We start from the raw sequence: 20,926 nt of genomic DNA, 5'->3' as shown, positions 1-20,926 counted from the left end.
TTTTTTGATAAGTAGACGGTCGCGTCGTCCGTCACATCATCCATTGCGTCGTCCAACTCAGTTTCATTGTACGTCACTCAGCCGTTGTCATTTGGCAGCTCAAACCAGATGACCTCGGCTTCGTCATTCCTGCCCACTGATCCGGCCTTCGCTCCTTTCGCTGTTGCTGTCATTTGCCAGCGTTGCTACCTGAAGTAGCTCGCCGTCGCCTTCATCTGGCAGCTTGCTGCTGCCAATTGCGAAACTAGCCAGCCCATACTTCAACGACATTCCATTCGGTCTGGTCGGCGGCATCAACAATTGTCGACTACAACGCCTCCTTCAACTCTTTGACGACGAATTGAGAACGCACACACATGACTGATTGTTGCGCGGGTCGAGTCAGATTGACTCAAACTTGAAACATATTGGGTTTGGATCTCAAAAACTGACCCATTTTAAAAAATAGATTGGATTCAAATTGACCCAAATAGTATCAGATGAGTTTCGATTCAACCATAACCCACAAGTGATCTAAATTGAGAGAATTATTACTTCCGGTCACCGGAGGTCTGGACATCAAATTCAAACTAGCCACATCACCCAAATGCATTGAATTCTGGCACGTTTGAATTGCCAAAACATCCGGACAGGGGAAGTAATAATTTTCTCAAAAATTGACACCCTATTACTCTCCGGATAGGCAAGCGGATAGGCGATTCTACTCGGTTTGTCCCAAAAAAAGACTAATGGAAGGTCGGCGCGATGCCGCCGGCGGAGAGACTGGAACGAGCTCAAGCACGCCGGGCTCGTCGGAGCGGAGATTCCCGCCGGCGGCCCAGCCTGAGATCATGAGAGCAGCGGAGAAGGACGACCAATATGCCGCCTTTGTCCACGATGCATGCCGTGATGCTTTCCGTCACCTCTTTGGTTGAGTTTCCAAACCACCTTTGTTTGTTCTTCCTTCTCCCTTGTTCGTTCCTATTTTTCTATTGATGTGGCTGTTCTATTTGTTGTTTAGGAACGAGGGTAGTTGTAACTTTCCAAAGCGAGGTTAGTTCTCGTCTTATGTCAATTAATGTGTTCGCTAATAAGCATAAATTTATATCGCACTAGTTAACCAGTCTCTAAGTTTTGATTCTTCCTTCTCAGATTCACTGGCATTTCCTAAACTAGGAAAGGACTGTTTTGTTCTTGCAGATAAAGCTTTTAGGTCAGACATTGTATTATCTACTGACAACAGGTGCAGGGCAGCAGACATTAGGAGAAGAATATTGTGATCTTTCTCAGGTTTCTTGTTTTTGTAATATCCTGTTGATATCTGCTATTTTCTTAACAACTTTGTCGCTTGAAAAATGCTGTTTCACAGTGTTTCATGAGATCTCTGTATAAATCACCAATCTATGAGAGAGGAGAAGAGAAAAGGTTTTAATGTATGTTATACGGGTGGTAATTTTATTTTATGTATTTTAATCAAGGTCATCTTCATTTAGTTTACAACTGGTCAAACCTAGCTATACAATGTCTTATTCTACATACACACATTTTAATAGCTGAATATATTATTCATTTTTGTTCTTATAAGTCCTTTGTTTTTCATCCAACTTCTACTAGATATTTTATTTTGCGCTCTTCAAGTAAACTTTTACTGATACTATGTGATAATTTAAGTTTATAAATTTCTTTAAGATCCATGATCCATCTATGTTGATGAAATAAAATAATTTGGAGATGAAGCTGATAGTTTTCTTCTAAATACCTTATATACAACCAAGGGGGTGTTTGGTATAGGATTGGATTCAATTTTTGTAGGATTTACTAAATCCTGTAAATCCGGATTTAGTTAATCCTAGGCTTATAAATCCTGAAAAGCGTTTGGTATGACAAATTTTAAATCCTGTTAAATCCAGAGAAGTTGTTTGGCAACAGATTATAGGATTTAAAATAGCTCAGGCAACATATCTAGACACGGGCGCCGCGGGAAGAAGTTCCGCAATTGTAAGTGGCGTTAAATCCGAATATGAATGGGATTAAGATTTAGACGGATTTACCGGATTTATGCCTTAAATCTTGGATTTACGGATTTGCCGGATTTACAGCGGCGCGGATTGCGTTTGGCTGGATTTACGCTAAATCCTACTAAAAATGACGGACAAATCTGATACCAAACACCCCCTAAGAAAAGTGTACAATCTGCTTTCGTATATCATTGCAATCGACCTATGGAGATAGCTTGAATCGACCCTTATAAGAAGGATGCTTTAATAATTACTTCTTCCATTTGGTCAGATTTTGGCTTATTACTTGGGCTCATTTGCAGCAGTATCTCTTGGATGGACAGTGCACTTGATTGTACAGCAAAAAATTCTTCATAGAAATAATTTTTTAAAGCGATCGCTGTTCATTCTTTCTGCAACCTGATGCCATAAGGCCATTATTAAATAGAAAAAAAAATCATGAAGGTCATGTTCTAGGGATGCAAGTGCATTGTTACTTGGGGCAAATTTGGAAACTTGCATGTTCCTGTTTCTCCTTATAATCTCAAAATCTTTTTTGGTATTTATTGTCACTGTCTTCTGTTGTAGTTTATCATTTCGACCTGCTTTAAAAATGAATAGTCTGTATGAATTTGTGATACTTAGCTTTTTTGTGTTAGATATATGTATTTGGTTTGTTTAGGTTGCAGACTCATATGGGCTCCCACCAACACCTGCAAGACGTATAGTTTTCATCTTCTACCAAACGGTTGTTCCTTATCTCGCAGAAAGACTTAGGTCTGTGATTTCTCTATTTGACTTCACATAATTTTTACCTCAATCCCCTTATACGCTATGTTTAATTTAAGTTATTATTTTCCTAGAAATTTCAAAATTTAATGGTATTTGACCTTCATAAATATGTCTTGCAGCTCTAGAATGACCGCTCATGGTATGACCATGGATGATTTTCAGTTTGGGGAACTTCATGAAAGCAATTATTTGAGAAGGAATCAAGCACAACCTTCTAGTAGTGGAAGCTCATCATCAAGAGGACTGCCTACATCTGCCATTTCAAAGATGAAAGAAAAGTTTGTTGGTTTATGGTTTTGGGCAGTTCAGAAATGGCCTATGGTACTTGAATTACCAGCTGAGAACTTGCATCTAAGACTCTAAGTTTTATTTCTTCTGGTGGAAATTTTCATATCATTCTTTCTTGAATTTTATAAAGAAATGAGACTTGTGCCCATGTGAGGCACCGATAAATGACCCAATGTTCTCATGGATCCAGACAATTTGTTAAGAGATGGTGCTGACTCCAAGAGTACACTGGGTTGTGTGCAGGCACCTCATGGGAACAAGCTTCGGGATTCTTATGTGAAATGCATTTTATTCCACTGGAAGTTAACACTTCCAATGGTTAGTTTTCCCCTCCTTTTCCATTCAATTAAAAAATTGGCTGGTTATCCAGGTGCTTCCATTTGCTCGAGAAGCTGCTCAGTTGGCTCTGCGAGCAAACCTCATGTTTTTCTATTTTGAAGGTGCTGCAAATAAGTTACAAGATTTATGCAGAAGTTCCTACTTAGGAAGAGATTTTCGTTCTGTTCTCCATGTTTGCTCTTTGGTTTCATTCTAATTTTCCTGTCATATTGTGCTAGACTTATTTGTGTTAAGTAGACTCCAAAGCATGACTTTATTGTAGTTGATATAAAAGCTTTCTTACAGGTTTGTATTATCATATATCAAAGCGTGCAGCAGGCATTCGATATGTATTTATTGGGAAGCCATCGAATCAAAGACTGCGGTAATTACTCTGTTCACTGCTTGTTTGCTTTCAGAGTTTAACTATTTATTGGTATGATTTGCGATTCAATTTAAAGCAGTTGGTATATGCAAGGTTATGAAAATTGGACTGGAAATAGAACAAGAAAAAGGAGAGGTTAACGGTTCAATGGATCGACTGGGGTTGAACTCGATGACGTAATAAATATGAAAGTTATTTAAATAAAATATAAATGATAGAATAATTATGTAATAATATAAAATTTTGATTAAAAAATAAATTGAATTCATACATTAATAATATCTTATGTAATTTTAAATTTAAATATATTCAATCTTTAAATGGAAAAGCTCTTAATAGTAAAAATAGTTGGTGATGGAATCCAATTGTGCAAGAAAAGATTAAAAATAAGAAGATTTGTTATAAAAATTAGTTTAATTTTAAAAATTCTGATAATTGGGAATTATATAAAGTGGATCGTAAGGATTCTAAGAATTTTTTTTATTTAAATAATTCAGAAATTGAACTTGTTGATTTAATGTAATTGGGACTAGTTCACTGGTTTGCCCATTGAACTGGCGGTTCTAGTTGGTTTAGCTCGGTTTGATGCATAAATGATTTTTAGGATGAACCGGATCGAACGGCCTGATCGATTCGGTTTTTAAAAAATCGGGTATAAGAGGCTCCGGCTCATGCTTAATGCACTGCACCTTAACCTTTTATTCTAAACATTTTGTTAAGTTGAAAACATCGCCTTTGTGTTAATATGTAGTGTAAGTAAATCTTGTACCACACCTACACCCTTGAATTTCTTTTAGAACTTGTCGTACTTTTTATTGTTATGAGGAACTGTGATTTGTTTTAAAAAATGGCATGGGGGGGCACCTTATGGGGCCCATGAGGAAATATTTGAAGGTTCTTAATCAAGGGGAGTTGTTTAGGAATGCTTCCTAAATTTTCTTTATACTATTTATGAAGTATTGAATTGTTTAGGAAGGTGTCCTAAATTATGTTTAATTGTTAGGAATGTTTTCTAAATTATGTTTATACTATTTATGAAGTATTTAATTGTTTAGGAATGTATCCTAAATTATATTTAATTATTTAGAAAAGTTTCTTAAATCATGCTTAATTGTTTAGGAAGGTTCTATTTGTGTTATGATGGCTAGGGCTATTTAATGGGAGTTATCTAGGGTTTAGAGCATGCTATTGATGAGTTTTGTGGGTATTTGTTGTAGTTCTTTGTGTGAGGGATCCTAGCGGCATCTAGAGTTTGGGAGAGACGGTCCTTCTCTCAAAAGCGGACCATTATATCTTGCTTGGTTTGTATTTGTTCTCTTTATCAATAAAAAATTTGTCTATGTGGAATCGTTTGGAATATTTTGTTGTTTTTGATATCAACACATATCGAATTGCTATCAGAGCGATGTCCTAGACCGAAATATCAGCTTTCCTCACTGATTTTTTTTTGAGTTTATTCTCTCTGTTTGCTGAATTTTATTGTTTGGAGGCCAGATTCACAACAAAGTGGTTGATTTTTACTGCTAAATCATTGATCCAAGTACCAAGAAGAGTTGAGGCGTTGGAAGCAAAGTTTGAAGGGGAAGTAGGGAAACTACGAGCGTGGGATCGATGAAGGAATGTATTTCAGCGATGGAAGGAAGGTTTGGAAATTTGGAATATATGATGAAGAAAATACTCAAGATGCAATTGAAAACTTCACTAACGATTCCTACGACTGAACCAAAGGGAAAGGAAATTCTGGAGGAGATGATGAAAAAACTTTTGGAGATGCGATGCAAAACCTCTTCGATTGTTCCAATTGGTAACCCTAATCAAGATTTGATCGGGATTCTTTTGGGCGAATCTAAAGGGAAAAAGATTGGACAAAAAGAGTTCGACGAAAGAACTCCTTTCATCAAGAGCCACCTTCTAGAGCTCAGAGAAGGGGGGAAATAGGGTTTTCGGATAGAGGGACAGCATGAAGGGAGTTTTATTGTGGAGGTGGTGGAGTGGTTGACCACTATGGGAGGCTTTTTGGGCAATGGGGAGTTGACGATCAGAGAAGGAGGGAGATGGGTTGAGCCTTGGGCCATGTCAGGTGAGGTGGATGGAAGAAAAGTGGGAGTTCCACCCTCAGTACACAGGGGAAACATTGAGGGATCACGAGAACCGCTACATTGGAGGAGGAAGAAGCTGTTGGGGCGGTGCGATCCTAGGGGAAGAAAGTTAAAGATGCAAATAATTGAGGAGAGGAAGAGTGAGAGTTCAATAAGTGTTACACAAGCTTCTTTCAAAGATAAACTGATATGAAAAGAGAAAAATGTGAATAAAGAGGGCAAATGAATAAACTTGCAAAGCCAAGTTGATGGTCTAATCAGGAAATCTACCGCATCAAATTACTTGGAGCAGCAAAGATTGGTGAAGGTGAGCTAGAAAATCAAAACCATGTAGTTGTCTTTACCAGCGGGGAGGCTCTTCATACAATTGATATGAAGCGGGATAATTATTTGGAAGTGGCTTTGAAAATGAAGATCTTTTGGAGGAATTCAATGAAGACCATGGACTACGCCCACCAACCATTCTTGGCATACGCGAGCACATTTTTACAGTAAATATTTCATCTTTGGGATGGTTCATGTCAAACCAAGAAACAAGTTTTGTGATAATTGGACAAAGGGTTCTAGCTATTCTACTGAAGGTCTGCTTCTAATACGGGCATCCAGATGTATCTGACAGGAATTTTCACATCATTAAAGGTGACATAAGCAAGGCTTCTCATGCAATCAACCTAAGTGAGGATATCTTTGTAGGATTCAATTTGACATTAAGGCAATGAAATATCACCCATAATGAGTATATTCAGGTTGGGAAGGGTCGTAATGTTGGACTCAACAAAATCTCCCTGTTTGAAGAGGTTGCATGTAGCAATGGAGAACAAATACTTGGCAAATATATCTATCACTTGGGCCACCAATTTGATTTCTTCTGCATGCTTTCGTACTACTTCACAACTTTGGGGTTCTATGTCAGCTCAATGATAGTTGTTATCATAGTCCACCTTTTCCTCTATGGCAAGCCTTACCTGTCATTAAGTGGGCTTGAGGTTGCCATTATGAAGCAGGCACTAATGAGAGGAAATAATCCTCTGAAGGCTGCTATGGCTTCTCAATCTACCGTCCAGCTTGATCTATTGATGACCTTACCCATGGTTATGGAGAATGGGCTGAAAAGGGGATTCAGAACTGCTATGGGTGACATAATCATCATGCAACTCCAATTGTACTTAGTGTTGAACAAAATTCTACTACTTTGGATGGACAATCCTATATGGCGAAGCAAAACATAGAGTTACTAGACGAGGATTCATTGGGCGACATGTAAAGTTTGCAGAGAACTATAAGATGTACTCTAGAAGTCATTTTACAAAGGGTCTGAAACTTATGTTGCCGCTAATTGTTTATCAGATTTATGGATTTGCAACTACTAATTCAACAACCTTTATGCTTCTCACTACATCCATGTGGTTCCTTGTTGTCACTTGATTTTTTGCGCTATTTCTTTTTAACCTTTCTAGCTTTGACTAGGAAAAAATAGTTGATGACTGGGATGACTAGAGCAAGTGGATAAAAAGTGAAGGCATTGGCAATGATGTTAAATTGTTGAAAGATGATATATCTCTAGAGTGAAGCACGAGCATATAATGAATGATATAAAACTGGATCATGTGCTTAGTGGTTCTCGACAGGAAGTATGTTTTGTTGTTAAAACAAATGATTAGGAGACAGTTCCTTTCCTTGCACCTTGAGGACAAGGTGATTTTTTGGAAGGAGAGTATTGAAACGCCAGTGGCGGGCTTTTGGGGCCTAGGGGGAAATATTTAAAAGGTTCCTAATCAAGGGGAGTTGTTTAGGAATGTTTCATGAATTATGTTTATACTATTTATGAAGTATTTAATTGTTTAGGATGGTGTCATAAATTATGTTTAATTGTTTAGGAATGTTTTTTAATTATATTTATACTATTTATGAAGTATTTAATTGTTTAGGAAGGTATCCTAAATTATGTTTAATTGTTTAGGAAGGTTTCCTAAATCATGTTTAATTGTTTAGGAAGCTTCTATTTGTGTTATGGTGATTAGGGCTATTTAAGGGAGAATTGTCTAGGGTTTAAAGCATGTTATTGATGAGTTTTGTGGGTGTTTGTTGTAGTTCTTTATATGAGGGATCCTAGCGGTGTCTAGGGTTTGGGAGAGACGATCCTCCTCTCGAAAGAGGATCATTGTATCTTGCTTGGGTTGTATTTGTTCTCTTTATCAATAAAAAATCTGTTTTTGTGTGGAATCCTTTGGAGTATTTTGCTGTTTTTGGTACCAAGACGTATCAAAGTGGTACCTCCCAATGAATTATGCAGTGCATGATGCCCCTTTATACTATAGCAACTAGTTTGTTAAGTTAAATGCAACACCTGTATGTGAACATGCAATTTAAGTGACTATTGGACCTCAATTTTTGAAATTCGTTTAAGGTTTTTTTTTTTTTTTTTGAGAAATAGTGCTTTCATCTCCAAAAAAGCATTCATGTACATTTTTTTAATAGAGAAGAATTGGCTAGAAAGCTTGGTTTGATTATTCCTCCTATGCATATTAATAGAAAAAGCTACTAGATAATAAATGAAAATAATACAAACTTTAGAAAAAATGCTAGGTACAAAAAATGAAAATGAAAATGTACTTTTAGCTACTACCCACCCATGCTTTGCAGAAATTTCATGCCAAGGGAGCAATATGTGGCTTCTTTCTTTCCTTTCTTGTATATGCATCCATGAGAGGGGTATTAGGCTTTATGTTGGAACATACAGAGTACAAATAAATTAACCTTATTTTTAGTTTCTCTTTTAAAAAATATTTGTCCACATCCGTGAAAATGATTCGATCATATTATACTAGATTATGAGCAATACTAATGACAGATTTATTGTCATGATATATTCTCTTAAGTTATTTCCCTTTGATTTTTAAATCTTCTAATATAATTTTAATTCATAGGAGTTCACAGATACCTTGAGCAATTGTTCTGAATTTAAATTCAATGCTTGAACTGGAGTAGATTGTTTTTTTATTTCTTCATTTTATAGGAGTTCCTCCTAGATATATATCGAATCTTGAAGTTGAACTTCTATCCGCTAGAAATCCTATATAAGCAACATCTGTATAACCTTTAATTTGTTAGGATTCATATTTTTTTGTAGAGAATCCTTTTTCCTTGAAAAGAATCTTGAGAACTTTGTAAGTAGCTTGTAAAGATTCATATTTTTTATAAAGAATCTTTTTTGTAGCGTTTGATTTTATATCTGAGAACTCTGTAAGCAGTTTGAAGGTTGGATTACTTTGGTTTGAATATAAATTGATTTATGAGACTTATTGTAAAAACAATGTCAGGACAGGTATGAGATATATTAGTTTTCCAATTAATATTTGATATTGTCTAATGTTATTTACTTATTTGTGTCCATTTTTTGGCCTCGTTCAATTGTAGTTTTATATGATTTGCAATCAATTATTTTTATTTCCCTTAGTAGATTCATAACATATTTTTGTTGATAGATAAGCATTTTTGTTATAACTGAGCAACTTATATACTTATGAAGAATTTAAGTTTGCCCAATCTTTTAATTTCAAATTCTTAAACTTGTTTTTTATGATTAATTCACTTTCTTCATTGTCATTACTTTTAACAATTATATCATCATTGTACACAATTATAATTGAAAATTTTATATCAAAGGAGTGTTTTATGAAGAGTGTATAGTAACTTTGGCTTGGTTTATATGTTATTCCATACATGGCTTATGTAAATTGCCAAACCATGCTGTTGTGATTGTTTAAGACCCTACATGCCTTATTTTCAATTATAAAAAAATTGATCATTTAGATTGTAAATTTTATAAGAAAATAATTAATTTGACTTTTATTATATTAATTCTTATAAGTGAGAGGATATTCATGTCTTTTTTTTAATAAGGTATTAACAATTACAAAATCATAAGCTATAACAAAATTTAATATGGTCTTACCACGATCATTAGTCGCTCCAAATCCATAGCCACCATAAATGCTTTTAAAATCATCTATACTCTACTAACATGTCTATTTAAATATCGTCCAAAAAAAAATTCTTTCTTCGAAAGGTATCTTTTGTATTAATTCTTCTATATCATTTTAAAATTTTAAGTTTGAACACATCCAAACCTACTTGAGGAGCATTAACACTTATAATATTAATAATCTTAGCATCAACAATAATTTTTAAATATATAATTTTACCTCAAATTCTATTAATCCTTATAACATTATCTATCAAACTCTTATCTATAATCACACTTACACCATTTCTAGTATGACTCCTATCAGATTATCATAGTTTAAATTTTAAACTATCAATCTTCTGATAGGAAATAGATGCAATTTCAGCAAAAGTAGATAACGACATTTGAAATTTAGGAAGAAGACCACACAAGGACTTTTTTTATTGCAAGAACTAAGAAAGAAAATACAAGATACAGTTGGATCTTCAAGCGGAGAGGAATATTCGGCTCTCCCAAATCCCTAGCCATTGACTAGAGCCCACTCAACCTAAACAAAATTAATTCCAGTAAAATCAATCCTCTTTTCCTAAATAGTTCTCTTTCATATTTGAATTTAAATTAGATCTCTTACCCTATATAATTCCCTCTTTATTATAATTAAAAATTTCCTAAACAATTTTCCTTTGATTAAGAATCTTCCTAAAAACTTTCCTCTTTATTCAAAAATTGTCTAATTCACTTCAATCGAATCGGCCCGTCCATTAATACTCTCCTCCCAAAGTGCCACCTTCTCCTCAAGATGTAACGAAAGAAACTGTTGTTAAAGCATTGGATTGAAAAATGGACTATCACGAGGTGAAATGATCCCTGACTCCAGCATCCCCCTGATCAATCTCTCGATCTCACCCTTCTAGGTTGGGAAGAATGGTGTGGACGAACACTGATATATGAGACTACTTCATTCTAAATGATAGCATACTCATGTTCCCACGGAGGAGGCAACATTTGAACTAGTTGGAACACTTCTTGATACTGTTGTAAAAGTGGATGAACCATGTTTGGTGCTTCTATCTTTTCTCCATTTTTTTCCTTCCAAATTCTGTAGCTCCACCAAAAATCCCGCTCATTTACCCTTTTCATGTGGGATAAAGTGGTTAGTGATATTAAGATGCAAAAGATATGCTTGGAGTTTCGAAGGTAAAAGCTCCTAATAGTAAAAATAGTTTGTGGCGGAATCCAAATGTGCAATAAAAGATAAAAAATAAGAAGATTTGTTATAAAAATTAGTTTAGATGTAAAAATTCTAATAATTGGGAAAGTTATAAAGAGGCTTGTAAGGAATTTAAGAAATTTATTTGCAATGCAAAGCGTTTAACTTTTAATGATTTATGCATAAGAAAATCAAACAAAGAGATAAAAGTAGTAAGGATTTAGTACAAGTGAAGTATATTAAGGATGAAGATTAAAAGTATTTTTCTTAAAGGATGATATTCAACAAAGGTGGATGAAAATTTTTGCTAAACTTTTTAATGAAAAAAATGTGAAAATACGATTGACTTTAGTGACTTTAGCACCCTAAATGAAAATAAAGATTTTTATTTTTATCGGTGTTTCTCAAAATCAATTTGGATTCATGCTGGGTAGGTCTACTATGGAAGCCATACATTTATTGAGAGGTTTGATGGAGAAATATAGAGAGAATAAGGAGGATCTATATATGATATTTATTTATTTAGAGAAAACATATGATAAAGTTTCAAGAGAGCTGCTATGGAGAGTTCTTGAAAAGAAAAAAAATTAATAACACTTATATTCAAATCATTAAAGATATTTATGCAGGAGCTAGTACTTGTGTTCAAACACAAGGTGGTTTGACCAACTATTTTCCTATTTCGGTTGGATTACATCAAGCATCAGCCTTAAGTCCATATCTTTTTTGCTTTAGTCGTGGATGTTCTCACTAGACATTTGCAAGAGAATATACCTTGGTGTATGCTTTTTGCTGATGATATTCTTCTTGTTGATATGACTAGAGAGTGAGTTGAAGGTAAACTTGAATTGTGGAGGTCAACCTTAGGTCTAAAGGTTTTTGCTTGAGTAGATCTAAAACTGAATATATGGAGTGTAATTTTAGTAGCAATAAACCTGGTGAGGTGATTGTGACTTTGGGCGATCAAGTCATTAATAAGAGTACACGTTTTAGATATCTTGGATCTATTGTTCAGAGTGATGGTGAAATAGATGGGGATATTATCAGTAGAATTCAAGTTGGATGGTTGAAGTGGAGGAATGCATCGGGCTTGTTGTGCGATAGAAAAGCCACCCTCAAACTTAAGGGAAATTCTATTAGATGGTGGTGAGACCTACAATGCTTTATGGTGTCGAATGTTGGCCATTAAAAGAGAAGCATAATATTAAGTTAAGTGTTGCAGAGAAGAGGATGCTTAGGTGGATGAGTAGCTTTACCCTTTTAGATAGGATATGAAATGAGCATATACGTGATAAAGTTCAGTAGCTCCAGTAGAAGATAAGATTAGAGAGAGTCACCTTAGATGGTTTGGTCACATTAAATGGATGCCTTCCGATAACCCGGTTAGGAAAGTTGAGGTGTTAGATTTGATTTATGTTAAGAAAGGTAGAGATAGATCTAAAAAGACTTAGTTATAAAATATTAGAAATGATCTTTTTTTATTAGATTTAAATGAGAATTTGATTTTTAACAAGACACGATAGTGAAAAATGATTCATGTAGCCGACCCCACATAGTGGGACAAAGGCTTGATGTTGTTGTTGTATTTACTCTTTTCCCTCCTTAGAACTCGTTCCAAAGTGGCATCTCCTCTTCTTCTCTTATATTATAGTTTCTCCCATTTCCTTGTTCGGTCAGCGGTGCTTTCGCCTCCGATATTATCGGTTTGGTTTGACCCTCGAGCAGCTTCTTCATCGTCTCTTCCATGATGGAAAATTTCTCATCAATCTTCTCATAGATGGCTAAAAATTATTTTTCGAAATCTGAAATCTTTTCTACAAAATTAGATTTTAATTGTCCGATCTCCCTGTCCAACACTTCTACCCTTCTTCATGACATAGGTATACAAATCTAGGCACTGATACCAATTTGATAGGAAGTGGATGGACTTTTCCTAAAAATTAGCGGATTAAACTCAAAAAATTGAGAAGAATATGCCAAAATAATTTTCATTGAATGAACCATAAAGAGAAATGCAATATACAATTAGATCTATGAAAGGAAAATCCGACCCTCCCAAATCCCTAACCGCTCGCTAAAGCCCAAATGGCCTAATATTAAACTAAATTCAGCATACTCCCAAAACATTATGTAAAATCACCTTATTGTTAGTCTTTAATAGGCTCCCATAATTCCCTCTCAAATCAGCCCCCTTTTCCTAAATAATTCGCTCTCATATTTGAATTCAAATTTAATCTCTTGCTCTAAATAATTCTCTCCCAATTATAATTAAAATTTTCTTAAAGAATTCCATTTGATTAATAATCTTCCTAAAAGTTTCCTCTTGATTAGGAAACTTTCTAATTCTCTCCCAATCAAATATGCATGTCCATAATTATCTTAGCCTTCTTTTCAATACATTTAGTTTTTGAATGCGTAGGATATTTATCTTCATATGAATCATAATATCTATTAATTTCATTAATTTTTCTGTAAGAGAATTTTATATTTTAAGTTGCTATCATAATTGTAAATTCATGGATTAGCTTCTTTGCCCACATTTATCTATAATGTTGGAACCCTTGCCTATTTAACACTACATTCGGGCGCCAATATAGCAACCCTTGCACACTTCTCGTTGTATTCAAGCCATACAGTGCATCGCTTTCAATGAATGCTCTAGCATTAACATAATGCATTAAATAATTTATGTCATGATTATTCGACAATTTTTACGTTGGTTGTCGACTACCTAACACAACCCTCCATTTTTCTCATCTAGGACTTGGGACTTAGAGAAAGTTTTAAAAAAATAGCCAAAAATCTTTGGAGGAAGTTTTAAGGAAATATTATTTATGAGAGAAATTAGGAGGATAGTTCGGGGGACTTTTGAAATCAATCACTATTGAGGATATTCTATTAATTAGATATGTGGAGATTAGGTTAGCTTCTCCCTCATATTCTTTGGAAACTTGGTTTTGAAAAAGAAGAGGCCTGATGACTTTCAGAAGATGATAGTTTTTTCTTATGCCTCTCAATTCCGTTGATAGAAGGATTGGTGAATAATACTTTCCTTATCAAGGAAAGGAGGTAATATCTAATTAAGATTGTGATGAGTATCATCAGGCTTAATTTTCTTAATGCGAGCTTCAAATTGATTTTTTATCATAAAAATAAAGTTGGAAGGATAAGGCTGACATTATATTTTTGTTTGATCATGCTTACCCATGTCATTTGAGTGCAATCATCAATAAAAATGATTGAATCTTGTAGCTCCATTGATGTTATAGATTATTTAGGCTCCCTGAATATTAGTGATTTAATATAAAAAGAGTAGAGAATCTAAAATCTTTTTCAAGAAAGAGAACTCTAATGTTTTACAGTTCCGCAAGTTTCATAGTGAAAATTTATAATGTTAATATTCATAAAAAGTGAATGAAACATGGATTAAGAGATTTTAAAAGGCATCTATGTTAATATTCATAAAAAGTGAATGAAACATAGATTAAGAGATTTTAAAAGTCAGATGCCTTATTATATAATGATGGTTCCAAATGTTTTTTTTTTTAATTCAAGATACCTTCAATCTACTCATTTTCTTCCTAATTCATGTGCTCCTTTTATGTTTATTCGATTACACTTTGTTATTCACGCCCGAACCACCTAATTCTATTTTCTAATATAGTATTTTCAATGACAAAAGAATCAAAATTGTTCCTTGACTCTTTATGAAAGACCAAAATGTTCCCACTATGGGACTATTTTGATTTCCTTTTAAAAACTTGAGGGACCTCACCCTAAACTCCTTAAAGAAGAACCAAAATAGTCTCACTATAGGACTATTTTGGACATTTTTACCGACTTGATGGTCCAAAATGATCATTTGATATAGTTGGAGATAATGTTGTTCTTTCATAAAGACTCAAGGGATTATTTTGATCATTTTCTCTATTTTTCAATACTTATTAATTCCTCTGCCCTTCTATTATAATCTTTTCTTATCCATCATTCTTAGTCTTTCCATCATCCATTTTAACACTCAATCAATGAGCCAAATTTGTGATTTTTATCAGGAGACCATAAATAGGCTCTTGTGCCTTCTTTGAGCATTTTCATTGATTTATCATGATTGGTTTTCAGCACTCATAATTAGCACGTTGACTGAGAGGAGATATATCATGAAGAAAATCATGACATTTAAAAGCAAAAAAAAAACAAATGCTAATAAAAACTGCTATGTTGTAATTATGACTTTTGTAGTAATGCGCGTCTTTACTGTAGTTAACTGAAATTATTTGATAATTTTGTATTTATACATATTTCATTGGCTATTCGTTGCAGATATCAAATCCTAGGCATTTTCCTCTTGGTCCAGCTTTGTATTCTTGCTGCTGAAGGATTACGAAGAAGCAATTTTTCTTCAATTGCTAGTTCTGTTCACCCGTCTTCTCTTGGAGGTCATCAGTCTTCTACAGGTCGTGCATTTGTTATAAAGTATCACGATAACTGTACACTTTTTGTCTCTTGATTTGGTAATTAAAATTCCAAGCAAGGAGATATTCCACGTTAGCTGTGGAAATATTCAAGAGTGCTAATTGGGTTAGCTTGGCTTGATTTTCTCTGAAATTGTGAAACAACTTGACCCTTTTTAGTTCCAGAATAGCATTCCAATATATTCTCCTTGGGTTGGGTTGGTATTTGTTCTATTCTGTTATCATCAAAATCCTGGGACATTTGAAAGATAACAATGACTATTCTTATCAGCATTGCCATTCCTTTCACTCCACAAGCATGATTTAACAGTCCTTGAGACGGAGTGTGACGGCACACCTTGTACTGTAGAATGATGCAAACTTAGGTTTCGTTTGGGACGGCTTTCTTACTGCTTCTTGAAGCAGTTTTTTAGTACAAAGATTTTAATTTTTGTACTACAAAATTTGTTTAAGAAGCATTAAAAAAGCTCTCTCAAACGAAGCCTTAGTTGGGATAGATATATAGTGCTGCATTGATGGAAAGGATGAGAAAGGAATTGGCAGTGAAGGAAGCTTAGTCCTGGTGTGCTCTTTCTATTCTATTTAAATAATAACTCTGGAAGGCTACTAGTGTAGAAATTTAAGAGTCTGTTGAGTGGTCGAAACCAGTGGGGCTTTGCAGTATTGTAAATGGTCTTGGGAGGATGCTTGTGGCTCCAGTCAATTTTAAAGATGGATATTAAGTAGGCTGGAATGGAAGATGGGATGATGGAGGCTTTGTACTTGCAGGAATCTCCATTTTTAGCTATTAATGATGCTGCCGCTTGGATATGAGTATTTTAATTCAAAAATTTGCATTCTTCCAATTATGTGGACTGAAAAACTTGTGCAATTTTTTTCAGAAAACTTTTGTGGAGGACAATAGAGAATTGTAGAGTGTAGAGTTTTGATGCAGCTAATTAGGCACATGTAATATGGTGAAAGTAAGTTGAGACATTGAATGGATATTGAGTAAAATTTGAGAATGTTTTTTTCTCTCAGGTTTCAGCTATACTTACAAAAATTGGATAATTATTTTTTATATCTTTTGTTCCAACATGTACAAAATTTATACAATTCTGAAAGAGTTTCTAATGGTAAACATGTAAAATAGGGAATAAAATTACTACAAAATCCTGATTTGGGTTGACCCGAACTCGAAGTGGGTAAAAACCGACCCGTTTGCAAAAAAGGGTCGGGTTCAGGTTGAGCCAAATAGTATCGGATCACGAACCCGAACCCTACTCGTGACCCGAAATTGACACCCTGCATTCCAGGGAATGGAAAGTTGACAGATTCTCATGAGGATTGCATACAGTTAGAATTATATCTTTGGCTACCTATATGACGCAATATAAACACATTCTTTTAACCAAGCTAAGGCTCATTAAACTTTTTGGAGTACAGCTTATTGGTTCATGGAGTGATTGTAGTGCTGCTAGACTTTTTTATTACCTTTAATACGTTCTGAAGTAATTCTTAATGATGGTTATTGCAAATTTGTTACCTACAGGGCGAGGATTGCCTGTTCTGAATGAAGATGGAAACCTGATCACTGATGCTGCTATTAAAAAAAGTAGCCTGGGCTCTGATTCTTTGACTACAGAGGTAATGCATGTCATATTTTTCCCATCGAAGATCCTTATTATTATTCATCAAACACCAAATGAGATCTTCATTTCTTTGTAGTTTACTTGTCGCTCCCAAATTGAAATCTTTAGTTCTATAGATGGTTCGAACAGATAGACAACTTTGAATTAAAGAATGTATGAAACGCTGAACTACTTCCTAATTACTTGCGATTGGCTTTACGAAATCCATCTTTACGCTGCATTTGTTGTAAACTATGACAATTTCTAGCCCCACTCTTCCTCTCTTCTTATAGGGGTATCTTGTACTTGTTCAGATCATTTGAGGGGTCTTATACATATGCTCTTAAGATTTAATTGAAGAAGGGTATTTTTGAAACCTACGAAGCGGAAGAGTAAGTCTCTTTGGATTCGGGATTAAGGCTTCGTTTGGGATGAATCTTTATTGCTTCTTAAAGCTAATTTTTAGAACGAAAATTAAAATTTTTATACTAAAAGATGTCTTAAGAAGCAATAAAAAAGCTGTCCAAAACAAAAAAAATGAATTGATTTTTATATTTTGTTAATTGAAACTTGAATTGAGTTACTTTTATGCCAATTATATCTATTAGCTTAGCTTAATGAGGAGGAATCAATAAATAGATGGTTTGAGGCTTCTAATTGAACAACTCTGATTGAAGTTTTCTTTTCTAATTTTCGATCTTATGTGTTAATTGGATGTTGTATTGCTTCAAGTGCAGTAAAAATGCGATTTTTTTTTATTTGTGGGGAAATTCATTTCCTTGTAGCCACAGGAATTCTGTTGTTTTGGCCTGCGCTTGCTAGTCCTGATTTTGTTCAAATGTGATATATCCAAGAACCTATTTGTAGCGATTAAATTACATTTGCCCAATGATTTCATGTGTTTCAATCTCAGATCATTCACATTGTCGCTTGGATTTTAATTCTCCTATTGTTATTAAACAAAACCTAAAAGTGAATTGATTTTTATATTTTTGTTAATTGAAACTTGAATTGAGTTACTTTTATGCCAATTATATCTATTAGCTAGCTTAGTGAGGAGGAATCAATAAATAGATGGTTTGAGGCTTGTAATTGAACAACTCTGATTGAAGTTTTCTTTTCTAATTTTCGATCTTATGTGTAAATTGGATGTTGTATTGCTTCAAGTGCAGTAAAAATGCGATTTTTTTTTATTTGTGGGGAAATTCATTTCCTTGTAGCCACAGGAATTCTGTTGTTTTGGCCTGCGCTTGCTAGTCCTGATTTTGTTCAAATGTGATATATCCAAGTATCTATTTGTAGCGATTAAATTACATTTGCCCAATGATTTCATGTGTTTCAATCTCAGATCATTCACATTGTCGCTTGGATTTTAATTCTCCTATTGTTATTATTTGCATTTAAAGAGAATAACTTGTTGACTTAGGCTTCATTTGGGACGACTTTCTTACTGCTTCTTAAAACAGTTTTCTAGTACAAATTTTTTATAATAGAAAGTTGCTTTCAGAAACAGTAAGAAAACCGTTCCAAACGAAGCCTTATTTATTGATTTAGGATCTATGAAGTATGAATATCTAAGGTCCTTTTATGATTTACATGTATCTCATCATAACAATTGCATTAAGGATCTATGAATTCATCCTATGATGTATGCTTTCATGAAGTTTTCAATTTGTTGGTACAGTCTCAAGTACCGGTGAGCATTAGCAAATGCACTCTCTGCCTAAGTACTCGCCAACATCCTACGGCCACTACTTGTGGTCATGTTTTTTGCTGGTATCTCTCTCACCCATAGCAGCTTGAATTACGTCTATTATCATTTTTAGTTTTCTTTTTAGGCATCTTTCAAAGCATGAGGAGCTTAGATCAATAATTAAATATACTGAAGGTTCATTCGGGGCAACTTTCTTATTGCTTCTTAAAGCAGCTTTTTAGTATAAAATTTTATTTTTTGCACTAAAAAGTTGCTTCAAGAAGTAATAATAAATAGTCCCAAACCAAACCTTAGAGTCAAGTTTGCTAGATATATCCGCCTGTTGTGTTCTTTAAGATTTCATTTGGAACAGCTTTCTTATTCCCTGCTAAAGCATTTTTTTAATACAAAATTTTTTGAGTTAGAAAATTTTTATTAAAAAACTGCTTCAAAAAGTATAAGAAAACTGTCCCAAACGAAGCTTAAATAAGATGATTAATCCATTTCCTCGTATAAAAAAATGTCATTCTTTCAGGAATTGTATCATGGAATGGTGTAATGAGAAGCCTGAATGTCCTCTCTGCCGCACTCCCATCACTCATTCCAGCTTGGTTTGCATATACCATTCTGATTTCTAACACTTTGCAGTCACCTTTTTTGTCATTTTGAGAAATCTTGTAATTATTTGGATTGATTTTCATTACGAAAACATATTGGATGTTGCTATGCACGTCAGTGAAATCTGTTCTCACTGCCAATTTGTACAAGATTTCCTGTATCGTAATCTGTCTGTATTATCAGAATAAATTATTTTATATGGTCGGTGTTCTTTGCACCATCATACTACTACTAAGAAATTATTGTCCGAACGTGTTCGGAGGCGAATCTGAGCAAGTTCAGCTGAGGTTTTTGTGTAAGCTCTTCTGACCCCGTTTGGGCCAAGCCAGTTTTATTGATAAAAAAAAATAATGTTTATATTCATCAAGTAAATATCATTTTCCACGCACTTTCTTGTTCACTGCTCTCTCTCTCTCTCTGTGGATTTTAACTTATAGTTAGTTTTATTTATGTTCTTTTTTTATTGAACGAATCAAAACTGAGAGTTTACATGAAATTCATTTGTAGGACTAGGCCGATCTGAGCCAAGCATCTGCTTGTTAAAGTTTATGTCATTTATTACCAGTTTGTTCATGTTTATTCAAGCTCGATTCGAGCTTTAATGTTCGTGTTCAAGCTTTGCTCGTTTAAGTTGATAGATGTTCATTTTTTGTTTGTGTTTGGTTTATATTCGATTTGTTTCATGTATATCGAGCTTTAAGCAAACATGTTCACGAACAAGTTTTTTCGAACCTACTAACAAACATGTTCGTGAACATTTATAGCGATTGTTTCAAACTACCAAACGAGCATGTTCACGAACATATGTAACGAGTGTTTTTGAGCTACCAAAGGAGCTTATTTCGTGGACATATCTAGTAAGGGTTTTTCAACTATCAAATAAGTTTGTACATGAACACATCTAGCATGCATTTTTAAACTATCAAATGAGCTATAATTCTTCTTATAAGAAAATTTGTTCTAGAATAACTTATTATTATATTAACTTATTATTATATTTTTAAATAATAATAAATAGAAATTAATTATATTAGATTTATTAAATATTCATATCAAATAAGAATTGAGCTCCTAACGAGCTTCTTATTGAATTTCATGTCGAGCATGTTAACAAACTTCGAACGATATTGTTCATGAATATAAACAAGCGGAACACAGAGTTGTTCAAGATAATGAGTATTAAAAAAAATGTTCAAACTTATTTGATTATTTATCAGAACAAGTTTATATGGAGACGAGTTTTGAGTAGCTTATCAAGTTCGTTTGCAGTCCTATGTGGGGCATTCAGTCATGTCAAAAGACTAAAGATAAAGCTGAAAGGTGTGAAATTTCGATCGAATCAGACTTTTCTTTATAAAAATGGTTGCTATGTAGGGATAGAATGGTAATATTACATGATTCGGTAAAGAGAACAGCCAATGATTTGTCTCCTATAAACACTGTCAAATGCTTGAGAGCTTTAGCAAGGGGGAGAGAGATTCATCATGATTCATGAAGC

The 20,926-nt window shown here is 34.2% G+C and overlaps 1 protein-coding gene across 2 annotated transcripts; it reads left to right on the top strand.

The window, feature by feature from the left end:
- Positions 1-660: 660 nt before the first annotated feature.
- Positions 661-19,800, top strand: LOC110092227 (peroxisome biogenesis factor 10). 2 transcript variants are annotated; one of them, XM_028701372.1, is made up of 11 exons: positions 661-909; positions 1,001-1,080; positions 1,180-1,269; positions 2,659-2,753; positions 2,888-3,089; positions 3,427-3,496; positions 3,681-3,759; positions 15,356-15,489; positions 17,039-17,133; positions 18,802-18,893; positions 19,346-19,800. In XM_028701372.1, the coding sequence occupies exons 1-11, from the start codon at positions 729-731 to the stop codon at positions 19,446-19,448; spliced, it is 1,221 nt and encodes a 406-aa protein (XP_028557205.1). In that variant the 5' UTR covers positions 661-728; the 3' UTR covers positions 19,449-19,800. The 2 variants fall into 2 exon arrangements, with proteins under 2 accessions (XP_028557205.1, XP_020672389.1); XM_020816730.2 differs by having other exon boundaries at positions 663-909; positions 1,001-1,032.
- Positions 19,801-20,926: the final 1,126 nt, after the last annotated feature.

The sequence above is a fragment of the Dendrobium catenatum genome, unplaced genomic scaffold (assembly GCF_001605985.2).
Source record: "Dendrobium catenatum unplaced genomic scaffold, ASM160598v2 fragScaff_scaffold_1684, whole genome shotgun sequence".
In the NCBI taxonomy this organism is placed as follows: domain Eukaryota; kingdom Viridiplantae; phylum Streptophyta; class Magnoliopsida; order Asparagales; family Orchidaceae; genus Dendrobium; species Dendrobium catenatum.
Note: the sequence above shows the minus strand (reverse complement) of the source record. Positions and strands in the feature narration are given on the sequence as shown.

Excerpts from the sequence above, each read along its gene's own strand:
- LOC110092227 (XM_028701372.1), top strand. The coding sequence starts at position 729 with ATGGAAGGTCGGCGCGATGCCGCCGGCGGAGAGACTGGAACGAGCTCA. Across the intron at positions 910-1,000 it reads TGCTTTCCGTCACCTCTTTG|GAACGAGGGTAGTTGTAACT; the intron begins GTTGAGTTTCCA and ends TTTGTTGTTTAG. Across the intron at positions 1,081-1,179 it reads TGTTCGCTAATAAGCATAAA|ATAAAGCTTTTAGGTCAGAC; the intron begins TTTATATCGCAC and ends TTGTTCTTGCAG.